The 19,528-nt window shown below is 60.8% G+C and overlaps 2 protein-coding genes across 2 annotated transcripts in view; one reads left to right on the forward strand and one right to left on the reverse strand.

Moving 5' to 3' along the window:
• BESB_026610 (putative sulfite oxidase) lies at positions 1-5,362 on the forward strand (the record flags this gene model as incomplete). The annotated part of the gene is made up of 8 exons (XM_029361341.1): positions 1-1,149; positions 1,540-1,726; positions 2,342-2,386; positions 2,748-2,838; positions 3,223-3,537; positions 4,160-4,303; positions 4,446-4,634; positions 5,053-5,362. The coding sequence occupies 8 exons, from the start codon at positions 1-3 to the stop codon at positions 5,360-5,362; spliced, it is 2,430 nt and encodes an 809-aa protein (XP_029215696.1).
• Positions 5,363-6,608: 1,246 nt separating this feature from the next.
• BESB_026620 (uncharacterized protein) overlaps positions 6,609-19,528 on the reverse strand; it is a gene marked incomplete at both ends in the record, with an annotated part of 35,213 nt that continues 22,293 nt past the window's right edge. Inside the window, 9 exons of the mRNA XM_029361342.1 lie at positions 6,609-6,750; positions 7,359-7,489; positions 7,967-8,224; positions 8,475-8,541; positions 8,930-9,110; positions 9,466-9,693; positions 10,026-12,516; positions 12,794-15,912; positions 16,020-19,233. Coding sequence (XP_029215697.1) covers positions 6,609-6,750; positions 7,359-7,489; positions 7,967-8,224; positions 8,475-8,541; positions 8,930-9,110; positions 9,466-9,693; positions 10,026-12,516; positions 12,794-15,912; positions 16,020-19,233 — 9,831 coding nt within the window. The remainder of the gene's footprint in view (positions 6,751-7,358; positions 7,490-7,966; positions 8,225-8,474; positions 8,542-8,929; positions 9,111-9,465; positions 9,694-10,025; positions 12,517-12,793; positions 15,913-16,019; positions 19,234-19,528) is intronic.

Below are 19,528 nucleotides of genomic sequence, written 5' to 3' on the forward strand. Positions count from 1 at the left end.
ATGTCAGCGCGCACGGGCACAGCTTCAGTTTGCCCTGCTAGTTCCTCCTTTTTGGCTCGTCCGCTCGCGAAAAACAGACCCGAGGAAGACTTGCTGTTGCAGATCCGGCTCAGCGAAGTCAGAGGGACAGGAGAGAGCGGTAAGCGAAGGAAAATATTCAAGGAGCTCTCCCCAGAGGAGGGCTTCCCCCTTTCCTTCTGGCCATTCTCCGTCGCTGTGCTCCTTCTTGCGGCTCCTGCCTACGCGTCGTCGCGTTCGCCCCCATCCCGTTCTCTCTCCCCACATCGCGCGTCCTTTCGAGATCATCACGCCGCAAAGAACGGCTCTTACCTGCCTTGGCTGTGGCGGTTTCGTCGGCTAGCCGTCTCCCGTTGCAAGAGCCTTGACCTGGATTCGGTCACTCCACCTCGCGTCGCTGTGCCGTCTCCTTCTTCCGCCCCTTCTCTTTTCTCCTCGTCATCAGCTCTCTCCTCCCCCCTTTCTGCCGCTTCTGCTTTGTCGCCTTCTGATTCCCCTACCACGGGATCATCTGATGCGTCTGCAGCGCCTTCGTCCTCATCTCTTCCTGCATCACCTTCGTCAGCGCCGTCGTCTGTTTCGTCGTCTTCTTCCTCTGCTTCGCCTTCTGTCTCCTCTGTGCCTCCACTGCCAGCTTCCGCTCCGCCTCCGTCCTCGCCTGCCTTTCCGCAAGCGGGGAGCGTGCGCGAGGGCCTGCCGTTTTACAAAACCTCAGATTTGCGGCAACACGGGACGGAGGGCGCGGGGCATCGCCTCTGGGTTGCTTATCGCCATGGCGTCTACGACGTCACTGATTTCATTGAGAAACATCCCGGAGGGCGAGAACGTCTGCTGCTCGCTGTGGGCAGAGAGCTGGATCCATTTTGGCTGGTGTATGGACAGCACAACTTGGCTGCGGTTCACGAGCTCCTCGAGTCGATGCGCATCGGCAACTACGAAAAGGAAGGAATTGAGTTGGACCGAGATTCGCCCATAGGCGACGCCTACGCCAACGAACCGTCGCGCCATCCTGCGCTAACTGTACGAAGCGAAAGACCTTTTAACGCAGAGACGCCTCTTCCCCTGTTGACGGACGATTTCTACACACCAAACGACTTGTTCTTCGTTAGAAACCACTTGCCTGTACCCAAGGTAAGTAACCCGTTTGGCGTATATATAACTGAGAGCACCCTGCGAGTTCGCTAGTGTACGGATCGTTCCGGCCGGCAGATTCAGAAGATAGCCAGGAACGGTTACTTCTCCTAAGGCGCGACCTGTATATCATGTTGTACCGTTGTTGTTGTAGTATACGGGCGGCATCATATGAAATTCGGGCATTTGCTTCGCGCCTAACTCTGCATATGCACGTGTATATACGATAGGGTACAAGCTTTTCTTTGCAAGCACACGGAGAGAAGTTTCGTGCGCTGGTAGGTGCTTAGGCTTGAAACAAAGGGATTATATGGCGCGTTCATCGAAGGTAGATTTTACCCCCTCCTGAATGGCGTCGCACGGCAGTTTCGTGTCTTTTTGACCGCTCAGGTTGAACCGGAATCCTACGAGGTCGAGATCGAGATTGAATTCCCCAATGGAGAGAGGAAGCACCTGGCGTCGCTCACACTCCCCGAGCTGAAGACCAACTTCTATCCGCACTACGTACCCTGTGCCATTCAGTGTGCAGGAAATCGTAGAGATGATTTTAACCTGAAAACTCCCAAGCAAGTCAAAGGTACATGCGTTTTCGTGACATGCGACCCTGCATGTAGATACAATCTATACCAATATACATTTTTGTTTCGGGGTATTCATCTGCGGACCCCCATATTCAATGCATGTGTAGACTTACGAAGAAATACAACCTCTTATATGTTTGTGTTTGCCAACACAAACACGTATGACCGTTAACGTTAAGGCTCAGTTGGTGAAAGCGTCCTCGAATATTTTTGGAGAGGTCTGGTGCTGTGACTCTCACGGCGGTTGCCCTTCATGCTTCGCTGCCATCATGTAGACTGCACTGATGAATCTGTTCAGCACACAGCCCAGCGAGTACGTTTCGGGATACAGAGGTAGTGTAAAGTCATCACTACGTGTAAATACGCGAGTATGCATCTGTTTTCGCGGTATGCATCTGTTTTCGCGAGCATATCTGCGTACCCTCAGATCAGTCACAAAACGAAGTACGGACATATAAATGTGCGTACAGACAGAGCGGCATACTCAAATGCGGTTCGTAGAACTCTTGGCCTGTCTCGCGTGACCGAACGCGATTGAGCAGAAAAATGCTTCTCGTGCCGTGTCCTTTTCATGCTTTCGCCTGTCTTTCGCTTGTTTTTCGTGTGTGTAGGGCTGGAGTGGCAAGGAGGCGCAATTGGAAATGCTCTATGGACAGGTACGCTCCAGTTCCAGGTTTTCCTTAAAGATCGGTTTGCTCGCTTCGCTCAGCGCTGTCTGTGGCATGCTTTCTGGGACAATGCTGGTGCTGTTCGACTGCTGAGGAACCTCGGGTAGCAGCGTGATCCTACCTGAGGGACTTCCGATAGCAGACAGTCAAAATCTGACTTCGAACAAAGCGCATGTTTTCTTCGGAAGAGATATATATACATATGTATCTATATATACATATATATACGCAACGCATTCTTCGCATATCCCCGCTTGTGTGAATGCACTGACTGGTTGTAGCAAGTCCCTACACTCGCTTCACAAACTCTGCGGATGCCCGAAGCGCCTGCCTGCTCCCCCTCCGGCAGGCTGTCTGCTCGCAGACGTTTTACGGCACTGCGGCATCGACGAAAAGAAGGCCAGAAAACTGGGGATTCGTCACGTCCATTTTGAAGGCCAGTGAGTGCACAACTGGAGAGCGCGAGAGGTTTCGATTGTTCGTTCGCGTGCCTTCTCCATCACAGACGTTCGCTTTCTCGGCAGCTGTGGTGGAGACTGGCCGATGGAGGACGCAGGGGAGCGCTGCGTGCTTTGACGAGTGAAGGGAAGAGTGCCACGAGGGAGCCGAAGAGAAACTATCGAGGTGTGGCTTCTGATGAGATGATTACTCTCTGCTTTCGCCCTCTCTTTCCTGTTCGTCTCTTCCTCTCCGTCTCCCTGTTCTTCTTCACGCTGAAGACGGCGTTTCGAGTGGCGGTGGGGCGTTAGCGTGGAAGACGCGATATTATTTTCGGTGCCTTGCTTCCTCTACGTATCGCCGTCTGCGTTCATGTCCCTTTCCAGCGACTGCGACCCTCTAACGGGGACGCGCTACGCAGCTTCCATTCCCGTCCATCGCGCAATCTTAGGCCGGACGCTGGAGGGGCTAAGCGCGCGAGACGCAACCGCGAAGGAGCCCTTCTCGTCGGCGACAAGCTTCGGCAGTCGCGACGTGCTTCTCGCCTACGAAATGAATGGCAAGGACCTCCCGGTGGACCACGGCGCCCCGGTCCGCGTGATCGTGCCAGGCGCTGTCGGCGCGAGGTCTGTAAAGTGGCTGAAGAAAATTACCCTCAGCCCCCGTGAGAGCGATTCGCATTGGCAGCAACAAGACTACAAGTGAGAAACTTGCGCAGCAAATTTTCACTTTGTCGCGGCGCACCGAATTGTGAAATCGTCCGTCCTGGATATATCTAGTTCTACACAGATGAACATCTACGTCTGCGAAGAGCAGTTCATACTTCGGCGTACCCTGATATACACACGCGTATGCAGGGGTGGATAAGGCGCCGGATGCATATAGATAGTGTGTTCACTGCGGAAGATAGCGCCAGGAACTGGAAACTGCAGCACTACGCTTAAGCGAAAGAGGGATGGAAGTGGCTGAGGGTGCGCCCGTACATGGTTTGCGACCGCGTGTTTCAGTCACCTATTCCACCGATGGCGTGTACGCTGCGGCATGCCTGCGTGGCCGGCCCTTCATTCCTCGCCTCGTATATTTAGGCTTGCGCATGCACGCATTACCGGTAGCTACTCAAAGAGGCTTGAGTTCAATTTCGTGTAGCGGCTCTTGGGGAGCGGTGCGGCGTCATCGAATGCTATAGGGCGCGGCCAGGACGGAATACTTGACTTCACAAAGGTCATCCCGCATACCTGAATTATGGCTCACGCACTGGCTGCAGTTCAAGTGTGGCGGCATGCCCATTTTTCTGTGGAGCTTCTGTGTGAACATCTCTGTCAGGATCATGTCTCCGAACGATACCCCTTCGAGCACTGAAGAGTGGCGATCTAAACCTTCGATTCTAGATCTTCCAATTCAGTCGGCAATCTGCCTTCCAACGCCACACTCGATCCTTCCCCCGGGTGCTGACGAGGTCGACCTCAAGTGAGTGAATCAGGCGATCAGAGCGCCTTAGAAAAGACGTGATGGTGAAGCGTCGCCGTTTTACTTTCTGGTGACTACTGGACGACGACGTTTGCCCGTTGGAATGGTGGCATGCATATCGCAACTCGCTTTCTTTCCTCAGGGGCTACGCTTGGTGCGGCGGCGGAACGCGCGTCGTCCGCGTGGACGTTTCACTTGACGGCGGCAAGACGTGGGTGACGGCAGATCTCCAGCTCCGCCCGGATGAAGAGGAAGAAGAAGATAGCGACGACGCGCGCAAAACGGAGACGCCAGCGCGAGACGAACCAGAGCCTGACAAAGCTTGGTCCTGGTAGGCGAGGAGGGAGAGAGTCTGTCAGTCTGTCATACGCTTAGAGACTTGACACCGACAAAGATACCTACCAATCAAGTGACAGGAAAGGGGCGTATCTACGGAAATGCAGTTCCAAGCGGCATGCCATTCTGGCGGCTATTCATACTACTTTATGCAAATCTCTGTGTACACGAATACTCGTCCGGGGGGTATTGCTGCCACCTACAGCTGCATGAAATACATATGTATTTATATAAATACACAGGGTGGTTTGGAAATACACCAATTGCAACGCCATATATCGTGATCTCCCTATGTGTTTTTATTTGCTGTGTGTTCCTTGATAGTCCGCATGCTTGAATTTCGTTCTTCGCAAAAACGGCAGGCCTTTCAATGCAGTTGCCTGTGGTCTTGTCTGGTGGTGTCGCCGTCTCAGGGTTCTTTGGACAGCCACGCTTCCACTTCCCTCCTCCAGTGTTCTGGCCGCCTTAGCAGGCTCTTCCTCCTCTGCCTGCTCGCAGCCGAATTCAAGGAGCACTGAAGAACGCCGAGAGAAGCTGAAAAACGGCTTGATCCCTCTGCAGCTGCTGTGTCGCGCTGTGGACGCTAAGAGCAACTCGCAGCCCGAAACGTGTGGGCCGCTGTGGAACTCTCGAGGGTGTCTCAACAACTCTTGGCACGCGGTGACTGTCTATGTGTCGCCCCCGGGGGGGATCCCGGCGGCGAAAGAGGAACAGAAAATGTGACCAGGCGAAGATGGCCAGGGCGAGGAGACAGACGACTGCATATGGCACTTTGCACGCACCCATATTGCTCAAGCGAGGAACTCTGTGAATAGAACACGTCGAAGGAGTCGTGGAGCGTTTGTGAGGGGACGGGGGGGAGGGGGGGGGTGCTATCAATACCGTACCCACGTACGTTTCCCGTGTGTGCCTGTCTGCGCATCCGAAACTAATTTTGAATGAACCGTCTTGTTCTGTTAGACGGGAGCCGCGTGTATGTAATTTGGATCTCGCGCCTCCAATCGTGATTTTGTGGTAAGATGGGTGACTTAGAGAGGCGACCCTTCAGTTAGTCGTACCAGGCGGTTTCTTTTATGGAATCCACCAACGGACGCGCTAGGGAAGTCTGCTGAAGTAAACAACTCTGCATTAGGCTCAGGCTTTCTTGGGTGCCGAATATCCAATGGTGCGCGTGACTTCGGCGAGAAAGGAAATTGAGATTGTACCAAACTCGCATTTCGGCTGCGAGAGAGCAGACAGAGGCTCTTTGCAGGCATCTCGCCACTGGCCCGGACAGTGAAGAGGTAAACTGCAGCTGAATTGGGTTCTAAACAGCGAAGCTCAGCTGCGAGCTCACGGGCGCTACACGCAGGGAAGCACAAACTGGAAGCTGTGAGAAAGAGCCAGGAGAGGCACTCCTGGAGCCGAGTGCGGATGAGACTCTGAGGACAGCCTGCGCCCTGTGAAATTCCCTTCAAGGCAGGTAGGTAGAGGGTCCTGCCAACTGCGGACAACGACTTGTCAGAAGGTTCGATAAAACACGTACAGCCGCAAAAGAAAAGATCAAAACGGGTGTGCGGCATAGAAAACTGCGGATACGAAAAACAAAAAAATACGTGAGAGCCGCCGCCTCCGCTCTGAGAGCACGAAGCACCCTGTCCAACCTCAGGCGCATCCATTACAAAAAAAGGACGCCGCGGGCTCGCTCACGCTCCAGACTTCTCAGCTACGAAGGGATGAGAAGAACTTGAGAATGCGTGCAACAAAAATATCCACAAAACCCTCTCTATGCATCTTGTAAAAACGGCTGAGAAACTAAACGGTCAAACATGTATTTCACTTTGAGGTTTAGGGAATGACAGATATTTCACGGCCGACCCCGGCAGTCAGTCCAACAGCTACATGCATATAAAACGTCGGCACCTTCTTGTATCCATACACATGATACAAAGCCTGTGGCCTGCACGAAGGTGTTCGCCAGATCTTGGCATCAGACGAAGCCGAACCCCTCCTTGCCTTCTGTGATGGCAAGAAGCAACTTCTTCTTGAGCACCTGCTTGCTGCTGTAGCCGGGGAGATCCAGTTGATTGAAACAGGTGTGGGCGGTCGGCAACTTGTTCTCGCCATAGGCCCTGAAAAGAAGGGAAGACGCAAAACAAATCCTTCGTTTTTTTGCAGCGAAATTGCAGAGGCACGAGTGGGCACGCGGAACACACTCAGGGACAGCCACGCCCCCCTTGAGGAATGGAACATCCAGTTTTATTCGGAGAATTTGGAATTGATAAAAATTCTATTATTCAATATTTATTACTTGTACATGTAGAGTAAAAAAATATATTAACAGCTATTTTCACTTTTTTAACTGACTATTGAAACCTATCCGTCGCCCGCCTCTCTCCATCGCGGAAGCACAAAGAGCTACATAGATATCTGCCTGAAAGCCGGCAAGCACCTTATTCCTGCTCCTACGCAAAAACACAAGAGCGGGACGGCGGGTGAAGGGTTGCGTGCTCACCACAGCCCTCACGCTCTGCTCTCCAATGCGCCCAGAACACATACACATAAATATAAATTTACATATATATAAATATTATGTATATAGGTGTGCTTGCATGTGAATAAGCACATGAAACCACGGGGAACTGTATCTCTGGCCTTCAATTCGAGGCCGCGTTTTCTAGGGTAGAGGTAGCAGGCAAGCGCGACGCGGGTGAAGGTAATTTGTGATGTTTCTTCGCACCTTTGAATGGAGAATTTCTGCGGTCCTCGCATGCCGACGAGGAATTTGAAACCGCCCAGGGGCACGCGCGACGTGCCTGTTACGAACTGCAGGAAGGCCGCGCGCTGTTTCTCATCCAATTCGTTCATAACCTGAAGAAAAAAAAGGTAATGCACAAAAATACGCTGCTGAACACGCGACTACACTAACACGAACACTTTTTGCGCCCCTGTGCATGCAGCTGGAAGGAGCCTTTGGGCAGGTCACGAAATCTTCCCCACGTCGCGCCTCGCCGAGCTGGCCGCACCCTCGAGAAGGCGTGTCACGCAACCAAACACGACGCCACGGAAACCTCTATCTCTAGAGTTGACGGGAGAGGCCCTGTCCCATTTCTCACGCCCGCAGCTCGTGACTAGCGCGACTGGACAGGGGAAAACTCGACGCGCCGAAGAACCGACTCGCGACACACAGGCTGACGGTGAAAACGCCGCTAGACTTGGCTCGGCGCTGCGGGGTCGGTTCTACAGGATATTCCTGCTCCTCGGCTTGAATCAATTTTATTTAAGGCGTGATTCTGCATTCTCAGAAAATTTCACTTCAGAGTCGCTCGCTTTTTCTGTTAGACGCACCTCCCAGAACCACACGATCGTCTGGTCCGTAGGCAAAAAGTTCACGTAGTCGGTGTTTGCGCGCAGGTCCTCGAGGTTGATGGTGGGGAGCCCCGACAGAAGAAGCTCCAGCTCTTTGTCGTCGAAAATCGAGATGAGCGCGGGCGGAATGAGCTCGTGGAAACCGGAGAGGAATGCCTCCAGCTGCTGCTGGATGCCGCCCACAATCTTGCGCTGGCAGATCAGCTGGACGTACAGATGCTTGTTCGCGTCCGTGACCTGTACAGAAAAAACAGAGAAAAGACCGTTCATTTGAGGCGCGCAGGCCCGTCGTCGAACCCCTTCACACAAGAAACCAAGGACGCGCCGCGCTTCCCACGAGGTTCCGAGGACGACAGAGACTGCAGCACGACGCGCTTGAGCGGAGACAGTTCGTCCGCGAGCCTCCCCAGAGAACTCGAGCGTTTCAACGCGGAGAAAAGAATACAGAGAGCGGCTTTCTTGAGCAGTTCGGGGACGAAACACTCACCGCGATTGTTCGCCCGTTCGGGATGAGGTCTTCAACCTTGTGCATGCCGAATTCGTCGACCTCCGTGCTGCATCGAGCCAGAATCGCAAGCTCCACACAAAGTCGCATGAAGTCCACCTCGGCGTCCTCAGAGAGATCTACGCGAATACTCGCGTTGCGGGTCGTCCAGAACTCCACCCAGGGCTGGGGTCCCGAGTAAACAAACACGGATCCACGAAGAGATGGCTAGCTACGCATCGGTCGTTGGAAATACGGCAAAGTGAAGGCAAACTGCTTTTGGACGCGTCCACCATTCCTCCGCGTCCTGCTGCCGCTCCCGCAGCGTAGACGCGGTACGCTCGCGCGCCATGCAGAGAGGGGCATACATTTCAGCCTCTCTCACTCTGAGAAGCAGCCCGCGTGTGGCGAGACAGACAGAAAGACACACTCGCGTTCAGAGCGCTTTCTCTGTGTACCTGAAGGTGAGATCCAGGCCGAGGTCCTCGAGGGGATACTCGAGCATTTTGAGAAGGTTGTTGTAAAGCGTCGGGTCGATGCTCTCGGCGTCCGCCGTGACGCAGCGCCGCCCGAGCATGTGCTTGTAGAAAGACCGACAGAAGTAAGCGTTCAGGTGCTGACCATCGAACAGCGCCTTGCCTGAAAAGGCGGAGAAACCCGAAGAGACAAACTCACGAAACCCGTCACCAGACCCCCCTCTGCATCTGGAAACGAAACCAACCGGCGCCCCTTAGAAGCCGCTATCTACGTGTGTGCGGAGGAAAGTACACACACAGCAAGCCTCCTACCCACAGCGGCCGCCCTCCCGCATGCTGAAGTACTTGGAGACCTCCATACCTGGATAGATAGAGATGGATAGATGCAGATATCCGTATTTAGGCTAGGAGGAGGAGACATGAGTCCGCAGGTCGGTGGATGCGGATGAATATGCCAGCCCTTATGTCTGCTTTTCTGCATGCCGCATCACACTACTTCCGAGGCAGCCGAGACGTACCGATGATGCGTCCAATGAACTTGAAGTAGTGGAGGTGCTCAGGGTTGATAGAGGAGAGCGGATTCGGGTGATTGAACTCGCTCTTAGCGCCTTCTCTGCGAAAGAGTGCATAGTTCGGATTGAACATGTCGCGGGCGAGGAGCGAAAACCATTCGCGCGTGAGGCCTCCAGCGTCGACGCCCTCTTCGCCGGTGAAGTGCACGTTCAGCTTCCCCTTCATTTCTTCGCCTGAAACAGAAAGACAGACACCCAAACGCGACGCGTGTGAAGGCCAGACACCCCCCGCGCAGCGACAACCTTTTGCATGCACGCTGAGACCTAGCAGACGCATGCGCTTCACAGGCAGCAACCAGTCAGAGTGGAACGGAAAAGTGCCGCGCACACTAGCGAGCTGAGACGCGGAAGAGGACCCTTGGCACAAGCGAAAGCACCTCCATCGCGAAGACAGCATGCCAAGACCCCGGCAGCCAGAGTTTCGGTACCCAAGTCGCCAGTTTGCGTCGCCTCCTGCTCAAGGGGCGCGTATTTTTCTACGTTTCCGCATCCTCTCTCGTTCTTACCTGATCGCATTCGGATCTGGTGGTAGGAGTCGGTGAAGACTTGGTCTCGGCGCACGGAGAGGCGAATCGTCTCGAGGCGGGCGCTTTGCCGCATTTCACGGATCTTATGGCGGAAGTAGAGCCGCTTATTTTCGAAGGCGACCGTCATGGGGGCGAGCTTCAGGAGCGGCTGGAGCGACGTCGTCAGCAGCGAAGGCGTTTGCTTGATGAGTGCATTGACCGACGCGCGGTGTTTCTCCCCAAAGAAGCACAACTCTGCGTGGCGCCGGCTCACGGCGGGCCCCGCGGACGAAGGCACGCCGGCAGAGGAGACGCTGGCCGCCGACGGCGACGTGGGCGAGGATGCGGCGGGGGCCGCAGGGGAGTTCGGCGCGCTCAGGCGCCCGTCTTCAACCTGCTCGGAGTGTTCGGCCTTCTGCTTGCCGCTGCCCGTCTGCTGCGAGTTCGCCGCCTGAGAGGCGAGCGAGAAGAGATCCAACTGACTCAGCTCCGCGACGTCCTTCACGCCGTAGTCGGCGGCAATGCACATCTGGTGGACCTGGAGATACGCCTCGAGAATGGGAAGCAACTGCGAGAGAATCAGCGGGGCCGCGTCGTCGGTCGGAGACGCCGTCGTCGCGGCGGCGGGAGAGGACGCGGAGTCTTCGTCGCGTCGTCGACCGCCGCCCTCTTCCTCTTCTTCCTCCTCGCCGAGTTCTTCCTCCTCGCGCCGGCTCCGTCGCCGGCCGCTGTGGTCGCCGCCGCGCGCGCCTCGGCCCTCGTCGCCGTCCGCCTCCGGCACCCCTCGCATCTCCTGCGCGTCGCTCTCGCGCGACATCCCGCGGCTGAGCGCAGGCGAGGCTGGAAGTCCCCGGCGCCGCCGGCGAGTCTCGCCCGCGGCAGCCAGCACTGGACCGCCACCTGTCGAGGAGACCTGCGACGCGAGCGAGGGATACGCCTCTTCCACTGCGCTCAGCACATCGTCCAGCTGCTCCCAGATCAAGCTCGCGCCGGCCTGGTCGAAGAAATTCCTGAAGGCCCACAAGGCAGACGCCGACCCGCCGCCTTCGCGACCCTCCGCGTTCTCGCCGTCGCGGGCGCCTCTTCCGCGCCCAGAGGCCCCGCGCCCGAGGGGAGACACCGTCGAGGCCATGGCCACCGAGTTCACCGCCTCGATGGCCTCCAGGGCTGCCGCCTCGAGAGCCTGAAGCGCTGCGGGGCCCTGTCCTTCGCCGCCCGCACTCGACGTCCTCTCGCCTTCGCGGCGATCCCCCGTGCCCGCGCCCTCTCGCATTTCCGAGTCTTCCTCTCCTGTCTGCTCGTCTCCGGCTCGTCCTCTGCGGTCGCGCGCCGCGCCCTGCGACGCCGTCCACGGCGACCGCCGGTCGCGCGCGGCTCGGCCTTGCCCGCGCGTGCGCTCTGCTCCCTCTCCCTCACGGGCGCCTTCCAACGCACTGGCTCCAGGCGCCCGCTCGCCCTCGCTCTCGCCGCCTCTCACTTGCTCCTTCTCCTTCTCCTTTCCAGAACCTGCTTGCTCTTCGATTTGATTCAGGACGTCGCTCAGCGTCGAACACAGACGATTGAAGGCCGCGAGCTGGGGATCCAGCAAGTCCCGCCGTCTCCACAGGTCGTCGTGGGGACTGAGCGTCGGCGGCGCTGGCGAGTCGGCTCCGGGAGACAGGCAGTCGAGCGAACTGCGCAGAGTCTCCGCCAGCAGCCCCAGTTCGAGGCTGATGCCCTCGCTGAGCGCGGTGGCGTTCTGCTTCAGAGCCTCCTCGACCCACTGCCGATGCTGCGGAGACCGGTATAGACTGCCGACAATTTTCGCCACCAAATTCAGCTGCTGCTGGTGCGCCTCGCGCTGCTGAGGCGTATACACTCCCTGCGACCACGACGCGGCGACGCTCGGCGAGCAAAGCAGTTGGCACAGAGAGCGGCCTGCAGTCGGCGAAACGACGCGCAGCATCGTGTTCTCTTTGTCTTCTGACGGCAGAGAACCGGATCCGGTCGACTTCCCTCCTTCCGCGTCTTCGCCCCCTCCGCTCCTGGCGGCGGGCGCCCGGGGCAAGTGGTCTTTGTGGTTCTCCGCTTGCGCTGCCCTCTGCTCGGGGCGCGACTCCTCGCCCTGCTCTAGTCCGGCCTCGTCCGACGCAGAAGCCGCTGCACTGTCTCCTGCAGCCGCGCCTGCCGCCACGCGGGCAGGTGTCTCCGCCGCCTGCAAGTTCGCCTCCACCGCCTCTGCACTCGCCTCCGACGCAGAGGCCGCCGCGCTGCCGCCCCCCCCGCCGGCGCCTCTGCCTCGACCTGCGGCAGCGGCCGACGACGGCGTCGAGGGCCGGTTGCCGCGCCTCTGGGAAGCGCCCGACGCGCGACTGCCGCCGGCTGTCCCCTCGCCGCCCTCGCGACTGGAGCCCTGGCCGTTGGCGCACCCAACCAGGAGGAAGTGAATCGCAGACAAGAGGTGATTCATCAGCCTCGGTGAAGACTGGAAGAGTGTGCCGTTCGTCAGCGTCTGCAGAGAAAAAAAAGCACACAGAAGTCGCACTGCAGCCGCGCCGCACGCCACGAAAACAGGGCCTACGCGTTCCCGAAAGGGACAGGCAGAAAAACAGAGAGGGACTCAGGCATCCGAGGAATCAGGCAAAGACATGCAGCCTGAAGAGGAAGTCAGCACGGCCCCTGTCTCTCAAAACAAATGCGGTGTCTCTCAAAAGAGGAAGCCATTCGTCTAAATTATACCGCGAATGAAAAGCCGCTCGTGTGAAATCAACCGAGCAGGCAGGCCGTACCATGAGAACGTTGATCGGGTACTCCATCGTGGCGGCGTCCTCGCCCTCCGCCTTCTTCTCCTCTTCTCCCTTGACACCCAGCAGGGGAAGAGGCAAACTGCTCGCGGCCTTCGCGGCCTTGGCTCCGCCTCGCGCCGCCTTCTCTTCGCCTCCATTTTCCCCTTCCTTCGCTTCTTCCGTGTGCGCAGCCTCCGATAGCGAACAAGACGACGATGACGACGCAGAGGGGCCCGCTGCCTCGTACTGCGGCACTGCGCCGGCTCCACTCTCTGTCGTCGGCTCGCGAGCAACAGCCGCTCTCTGCGAGCTCTCGGCGCCAGTCGGCGGCGAGCTCTGCCCTGTCTCCTTGGCCTCCTCGTCCCTCTTGGCGCCCAGACCTCCGGCCGCGGCGGTCGTCGTTCCTTGGCTCTCAGGCGGGGAGGGCGTAGCTGAGGAAAAAGGCGTCGCCGCTGCACCGCCGAAGCTGAGCGCCGTGCCGTTCCACTCTCTCCTTTTCTTCTTCCGGCGCAGCTCGTTCACAAGGTCGTCGCCATCTCCGCTGCCAGAGCGTCGGCTCGCGTAGCCTTCGTCTGCAACGTCGCCTGGCAAGACTCCACGCGAAAACCCAGGGAACGCAAACGCGGGAGACTCTCCTCTCGGCTCGCCTCGGCCGCTGCGGGGCGCACCTTGATCGGGCAGCCGCCGCGACCACTCTGGCGCGGAGCCAAACGCGGAGCAAGACGGAGACGAAGCAGAGAGGACCGCTGTATGCGCTGAGCCGTGTTCATTCAGCCTCAGCGCCTCCGCCTCTCCACTCTGCGTCCCCACAGGCGTCGTCGGTTCTTCCTTCACGGCGACTCCGGCTCGTGAGGCAGCCTCCTCCCTCGGTGCTGCACTTTCGGTCGCGGAGGCAACGTCCGCCGCGATCTCTTCGCGCTCGCGGCCTTCGAGGCTCTCCCGGCGAGCTCCTCTCTCGCCCGCCTTCCTTGCTGGGCTGGCGGAGGAAGCGGAGTCCGTCTTCTCTCCCGCACCCCGATCCTCGCCGAAGCCTCCGCGCCCGCCGCCGGCCCTTCCGCCTCGCCCTGAGCCGAGAAACTTTCCAAGGGAGTTGTCCCGCTTCTTCTCCTCGCCCTTCTTGGGGTCGTCTTTGCCGCCGTCGGGGCAGTCGTCCGGCGCCGCCGCAGCGACGCGCGGCGCGCTCGCGCCCGCCGCCTTCTCTTCCCTCTTTTGGGGGCCGAAGAGCGCCGAGACAGACGACGCCGAGGAGGGGTACGCGATGTCGCGCAGCGTCACTGCCTGGGGGTGGCGCATGGGCAGAGCGAAGGCGGAAGAGGCCGCAGGCAGAACCGTGAGCAGACTTCGCAGCTGCTCGAGGACGCGCTCGGTGGCGACTGCCGCCGCCGAGGGTCGCTCGAAGAGCGAGAGAGAGGTCGAGGAGACCGAGGACGACGCGCCCTCGAAGAGCGGACCGTACAGCGCCGAGGGCGGGAAGCCCACCGCGGACAAGGGCCGCGAGGAAGAGGACGCGGAGCCCGAAGAATTCCGCCGGGAGGAGGGCTGGGAGGAGGACGAGACATCCTGCGCCTGGCACCCCGGCGCAGCTGACCAGCAGATGACGAGGAAGAGCAGAACCAGCAAATGCCAGGCGTCGTGGTGTGCGCCCGCGACGTTGCAGAGGAGCGTGAAGAAAAGCTTTCGGTTCATTTCTTTCCTCAGATAAAACAGGCGGCAGATGCCCAGAACGCCTAGCGGATGGAAAGGAGGCCTGGGCGTCCGCGTCGGGGCTCCGTGATGAGACGCGCCGCCGGCGCCCCTCACAGAGGCGCCGAGCGCCTCCTGGAGCCCGTCGGCCGCCAGCCGCCGAGCTCCGGCGCCGCCCCGCACGCCGCGCTCGCTCTGGGGCGACCCAGACGCAGCGACGGCCGAAGAACCACTCATCGGCGCCGAGAGCAACAGCCACTCATTCAGCGCCGAGAGGCCATCCACGATGCCGTCAGCTCGAGTGACGACTGTGCCCGACAAGCCTCCGCCGGAAGTTCCCGAGAAGCTCAGGCCGTCGCCCAACATGTCTCTTCCTCGTCCGACCGCGACCTGCCGCCCGCCCAAAAGCGAAGAAGACAGCAGGGACAGTAAGTTCGCGCCGGTGGCGCCCCCGGCGCCCAAAGGAATGCCTCCCGCCGTCAACAGAACGTTCACCTGGTTGCCTACGCCTCCGCCCGCGCCCTGCCCCGCGCCGAAGAGGCCCGCAGCGGCGCCGTCGTGCCCGTGGCCGCCTCCGCCCACAGGGCCCGGCGCCGCGCCGATGAGGAACGAGGGATAGCCGGCAGAGGCGGAAGAGGAGTTGAAGAAGACGTTGCGGGAGGAGGACGGAATTCCCGAGATGGTTACGCCCCCAAACTGTTGAGAGTTCGCGGCGGCTCCCGCAATCGCAGCCCACGTGCCATGCAGGAATCGCTCCAGCGCCGAGCTCGACGAGAGGCCTTGGGCTCGGTCTCCGCGGCCAGACATCGACCGCTGAGGCGGCGGGTGCGAGGCATGGAGAAGCGCGTCTGAGGAGCTCGCCCCCGACGCAGCGCCCGCCGCCGCACCGCCTCCCGGCAAGGACGACGCCGACGCGCTCTCGGCCTGCAGGAGCGGATTCGACGAAGAAGAAAGGCCGGCGCTTGCCCGAGCCCGGCTGCCAGCGCCGCCTGCCGCGGCATCTTCGAGCGAGCCTGCGAGGAAGTTTCCGAGGAACGGGGCCGCGCCGCCGCGGCCGCGGCTGCCCATCGCCCCGGAGCGTCCTTCGTCGAGCAGCTGCTGGCCGCCCTGCAGGATCTGGGTGTCAAGGAAGTCGAACAGCCCTGCAAGGTACAAGTCCCCAGCCCCGCGCTCGCCTCCCTGTCCACCGAAGCCGTCGACGAGGTCGCCATCAAAGCCGTTCAAGCGACTCGTGAAAGAAAACACCGGCGCCACCGCACTGCCCGTGCCTTGCTGGCCTCCGCGGCCGCCCTGCGAGAATCCAGAGGCTCCTGCGCTGCCCCCCAACGCATTTCTGCCTCCGCGCGAAGAGCCCGCCTGGTCCCCGCCGCCTCCACCTCCTCCACTCCCGTTCGCGCCGCGCATGTCGACGGCGTAAAACATTCTACCAGCTCCGCCCCCTGCCGCGGCTCCGCCGCTGCCCCGGTCACGGCGCCGAGGCCCGCCTCACTGCCGCGAAGGAAGCCAAGGAAGTGCTGGAGCCCAGCGCGGTCGCGCTCCCTCTCACCCCGGTGGTGGAGCGCGTTTCCGCCCCGGGCCCTGTCTCCGTCCCGGCCCTGCAAAGGGCCGCGGTCGCGACCTGCGCCCCCGCCGATGATGCTGCTGCGGGCCTGGTGGGCACGCTGGAGGACACGCTCACGAAGGAGCGTGGCCTCAGCCATGATCTCCGTCGGCAAGCTGCGCAGGAAGTCGCTGCCCGCCGTGAGAAGGACTTCCTGCCTCAGCGCTGGATCCAGCGTCGCCAGGAAGGTGGCATTATCCAGATCAGTGCCTGACGGGTCCTGAGAGGCCGGGCTCTGTTGGCCCCGCGCCCCTTCGCCCCCCGCCGCAGTCGACGACGCCTCCTCTACGCCGTCGCCGTTCGCGCGCCGACAGGCCGCTATCACTTGATTGCGCAGCGCCGAAGGCAACGCGCTGAGGTACTCGCGGCGAATTTCGCTCAGTGGGGGCGGCGGCGCGGGCCGCGAAGAAGCCTGGGTAGCGCGGCTGTCCTCAGTGGAGCCAGCCGCTTCCTCCCGTGGAGCTGCACCGCTTTCTGCGCTGGGGCCGGTGGCACCCGCTCCAGGCGCTGCCGCAGCGTCTCCTCCAAGTTGGGCCTCTGACGACGAGGAAGGCGACGAGGAAGCCGCAGCCGGTGAAGATGAGGCAAAGGACGGAGAGGAGCTTTGCTCGTTCTCCGAGCGCCGCTGCTCGACTGCCTGAATCGTCAGCTGCCGCAGCTGCTGAATAACGATTTCCTCCCTCAAATCCTCAGGCAAGGCTTCCAAAAAGGACGGATCCATCCCAGCTGCATCAAAGAGCTGCGCCTCCGTTAGGCCCAGCGCCCGAGCCAACGGCGCAAGCGGCCCAGCCGGCGCCTCTGGCGCCGCAGGACGCGCAGACAAAGGAGGTGCTGACTCCTCGGCCGGGGGCTGGGGTGAAGACGCTGGGACTTCACCTGGAGCTGACGCCAGTGGTTCGTCTGCAGCTAGGGACGGTTGAACTGTGCACTGAAAGAGCGCCTCGTCGCCTTCTTCCTCGCCCTGCTGGACCGCGCCCGACTCGGGGGGTTCCTCCCCGACGCCGGTCTCGGCGCCCTCGGCAGAGGTCGTCGGGCGAGCGCTCTCCGCCATGTCGGCCTCCATCTCTCCCTCCCGCGTGTCTCCACAGGCGGAGGACGCCGGCGCCGCCGCCGGAGGGACCGCTGCTGACGCACCCGCTTCCTCCTGCTGAGGCGCGTGGGGAACGTCGACATCCATGGCGGATGGATCAGAACCAGCCCCCCGCTCAGCTTGCTCTCCATTCCTCGGTTGAGAGGCCTCCGGGGCGCGTGGAGATCCCGAGGGGGGAGCTGACGCTTCTTGGGCTAGCGCCCCGTCTTCCGTCTCTCCGCCGGCCGTCGGCTGCCGCACGCCGCCAGCTGCCGCGTCCATGTCCTCTTCTCGCTCCTCCCCCCCTCCTGGGCCCTGCTCTGCCAACTCGCTGTCCGGCTCCGCGGCCGCGGCGCTCGGAGGCAACTCAGCCACCGGGAAGGGCATTTCTTCGAGGCTGTGCAGCACGCCGCTGCCTGGAGTGCTTCCTGTGGCAGCGAGGCGGGAGAGAAGGGCAGAAGTCGCGAGTCGCTGCTGATACGCGGGTTCGCCTTCTTCGAAGAAGCTGAAGTCGCCGTATATCGAGTCTAGGGTGGGGCTCTCATCGTCTCTTGCTCCCTCGCGCTCGCTTCGCCCCCTCGTCTCTTCTTCCTCTCCTTGCCCGTCTCGAGCTTCCTCCTGCGCAGCCCTCGTTCCTGTGCATCTCCGCGCCGCGCTGGCGCTGTGGTCGCCTTCCGGCGGCGGCGAGGCGAGGTTCTGCGAAGACGAGGAGGTCAGTCGCTGGCTCGTTGTGCTGCTGCTGGGTGGCGTGCGGGAGGTCTCTGGCCCCAGCGCCTGGAAGAGATCCTCCAGTAAGTGATGAATCAGCGCTCTCTCGTTAGCTCTTCCGTCGCGTCCAGCAGGGCCGGTCCTCCCGGCTCCGCCTCCGCCTGCGCGGCCCCCGCCCCCGAAACCCGCTGCCCCAGCGGCGCCCCCGAGGCCTGCCGCGGCCGCCGAGGAAGTCCCCGGCAGCGCCGAAGACGAGGCACCATGGTGGCTGCCGGAGCTGCGGTACAGAGACGACGAAAACAGGGGATGCTCTGAGGGCACAGCAGACGCGTCTCCACTCGTCCAGGCCTGTTGGTAGCCGGCTTGACCTGCCAGCGCCTGCGTCGCGGCCTGCTGTCCGGCCCCTGCGCCTCCTTGCGCCCCTCCCACGGCGAAATCGAGGAAGGCGCCGGCGGCGCTTGGGCCTCCGAAGAGGGACATACCCGCAGCCGCGGCTCCTCCAGCGCTCGCGCCGAAGAGCGGAGCCAAGCCGTTCGCCGAAGTTGCGAGGAACGGTCCCGACAAAAAGGGATTGCCGTTGCCGCCTGAGCCGCCGAAACCTCCTCCGCGGCCTCCAATGAAGAAATGCGCCGCGCCTGCTCCCGAGTTGCCTGCGATCCCGACGCCGCCGTCTGCTCCAGCGTGGATGCCAAATAAGTTGGCGGCTGCGCCTACGAGGTCGCGCGCCCCCGCGCTGTCTCCTCCGCGCGCCCCGCGCTCGCCGGCCCCTGCGGGTCCTGCCCCCGCGGCCGAGGAGCGGGTCGAGAGCCCCGCTCCTGCGCCGCGGCCAAGGTGGACGTCAACCGCGAACTCGTCGTCGAAGCCTCCGTCGGCGCCGCGACCCGTCCCCTGGCGGCGCCCGCCAGAGACGACTCCGCGCACCGCGGAAACCAGCTCGCGGTGAGCGTCTGCCGAGAGATGGAAGTGGAAGCGCAGCTCGTCCGCGCTTTCTTCATCGTCGTCTTCCTCCTCTTCGTCGTCGTCGAGGTCATCGTCGTCTTCATCGTCGTCGTCGTCCATGTCGTCTGGCGAGAAAATCGGCATGCTTGAAGGCGGCGGCCGCACGCTGCCGCCGCCGGAGACGCTTCGGGCGCGTCCGTCCGAGCCGGAGCCGGAGCCGAATGCGCCCGCGGCGCCGTCGTCGTCGCCCGTCGCAGAAGAACCAGGCCCAAAGCGAAGCCGACCGCCTCGCGCAGAGCCCCCCTCTCCACCATGTCCGCTCGTCGTGCGCTCGCTGTCGAGGGCGAACGAAGAAAACCCCGCACTGGACGCGCCTATTTCTTCTGCCGCTGAGGCGGCAGCCCCGATGCCCGCTGCGCCCGCACCCTCCAGGTGAGAAGCGACCTAGAAAACGAGGCAAGAAAAGGACGGCAGCGCAGAACGCGGAATCACACTCACGAGAAAACGCTGCATCCACACAGTGAACGACTTGCGAGTCAGCAACGTTTCCAACTACACCCCACACACAAGCTTTTCCAGAACAAAAATCAAACTCCTTGAATTCGTACATATATACATATATATATGTATATATGTATTGGATCGACACGCGGAGTTCACGCTGCGCAGAGCGTTTTAGTGCCTGCCGTAGATAAAAGGGGCTGCACTCGTTGAAAGACACAAGCCCGCGATTCCTTCT

Source organism: Besnoitia besnoiti (genome assembly GCF_002563875.1).
Source record: "Besnoitia besnoiti strain Bb-Ger1 chromosome Unknown contig00014, whole genome shotgun sequence".
In the NCBI taxonomy this organism is placed as follows: Eukaryota; Apicomplexa; class Conoidasida; order Eucoccidiorida; family Sarcocystidae; genus Besnoitia; species Besnoitia besnoiti.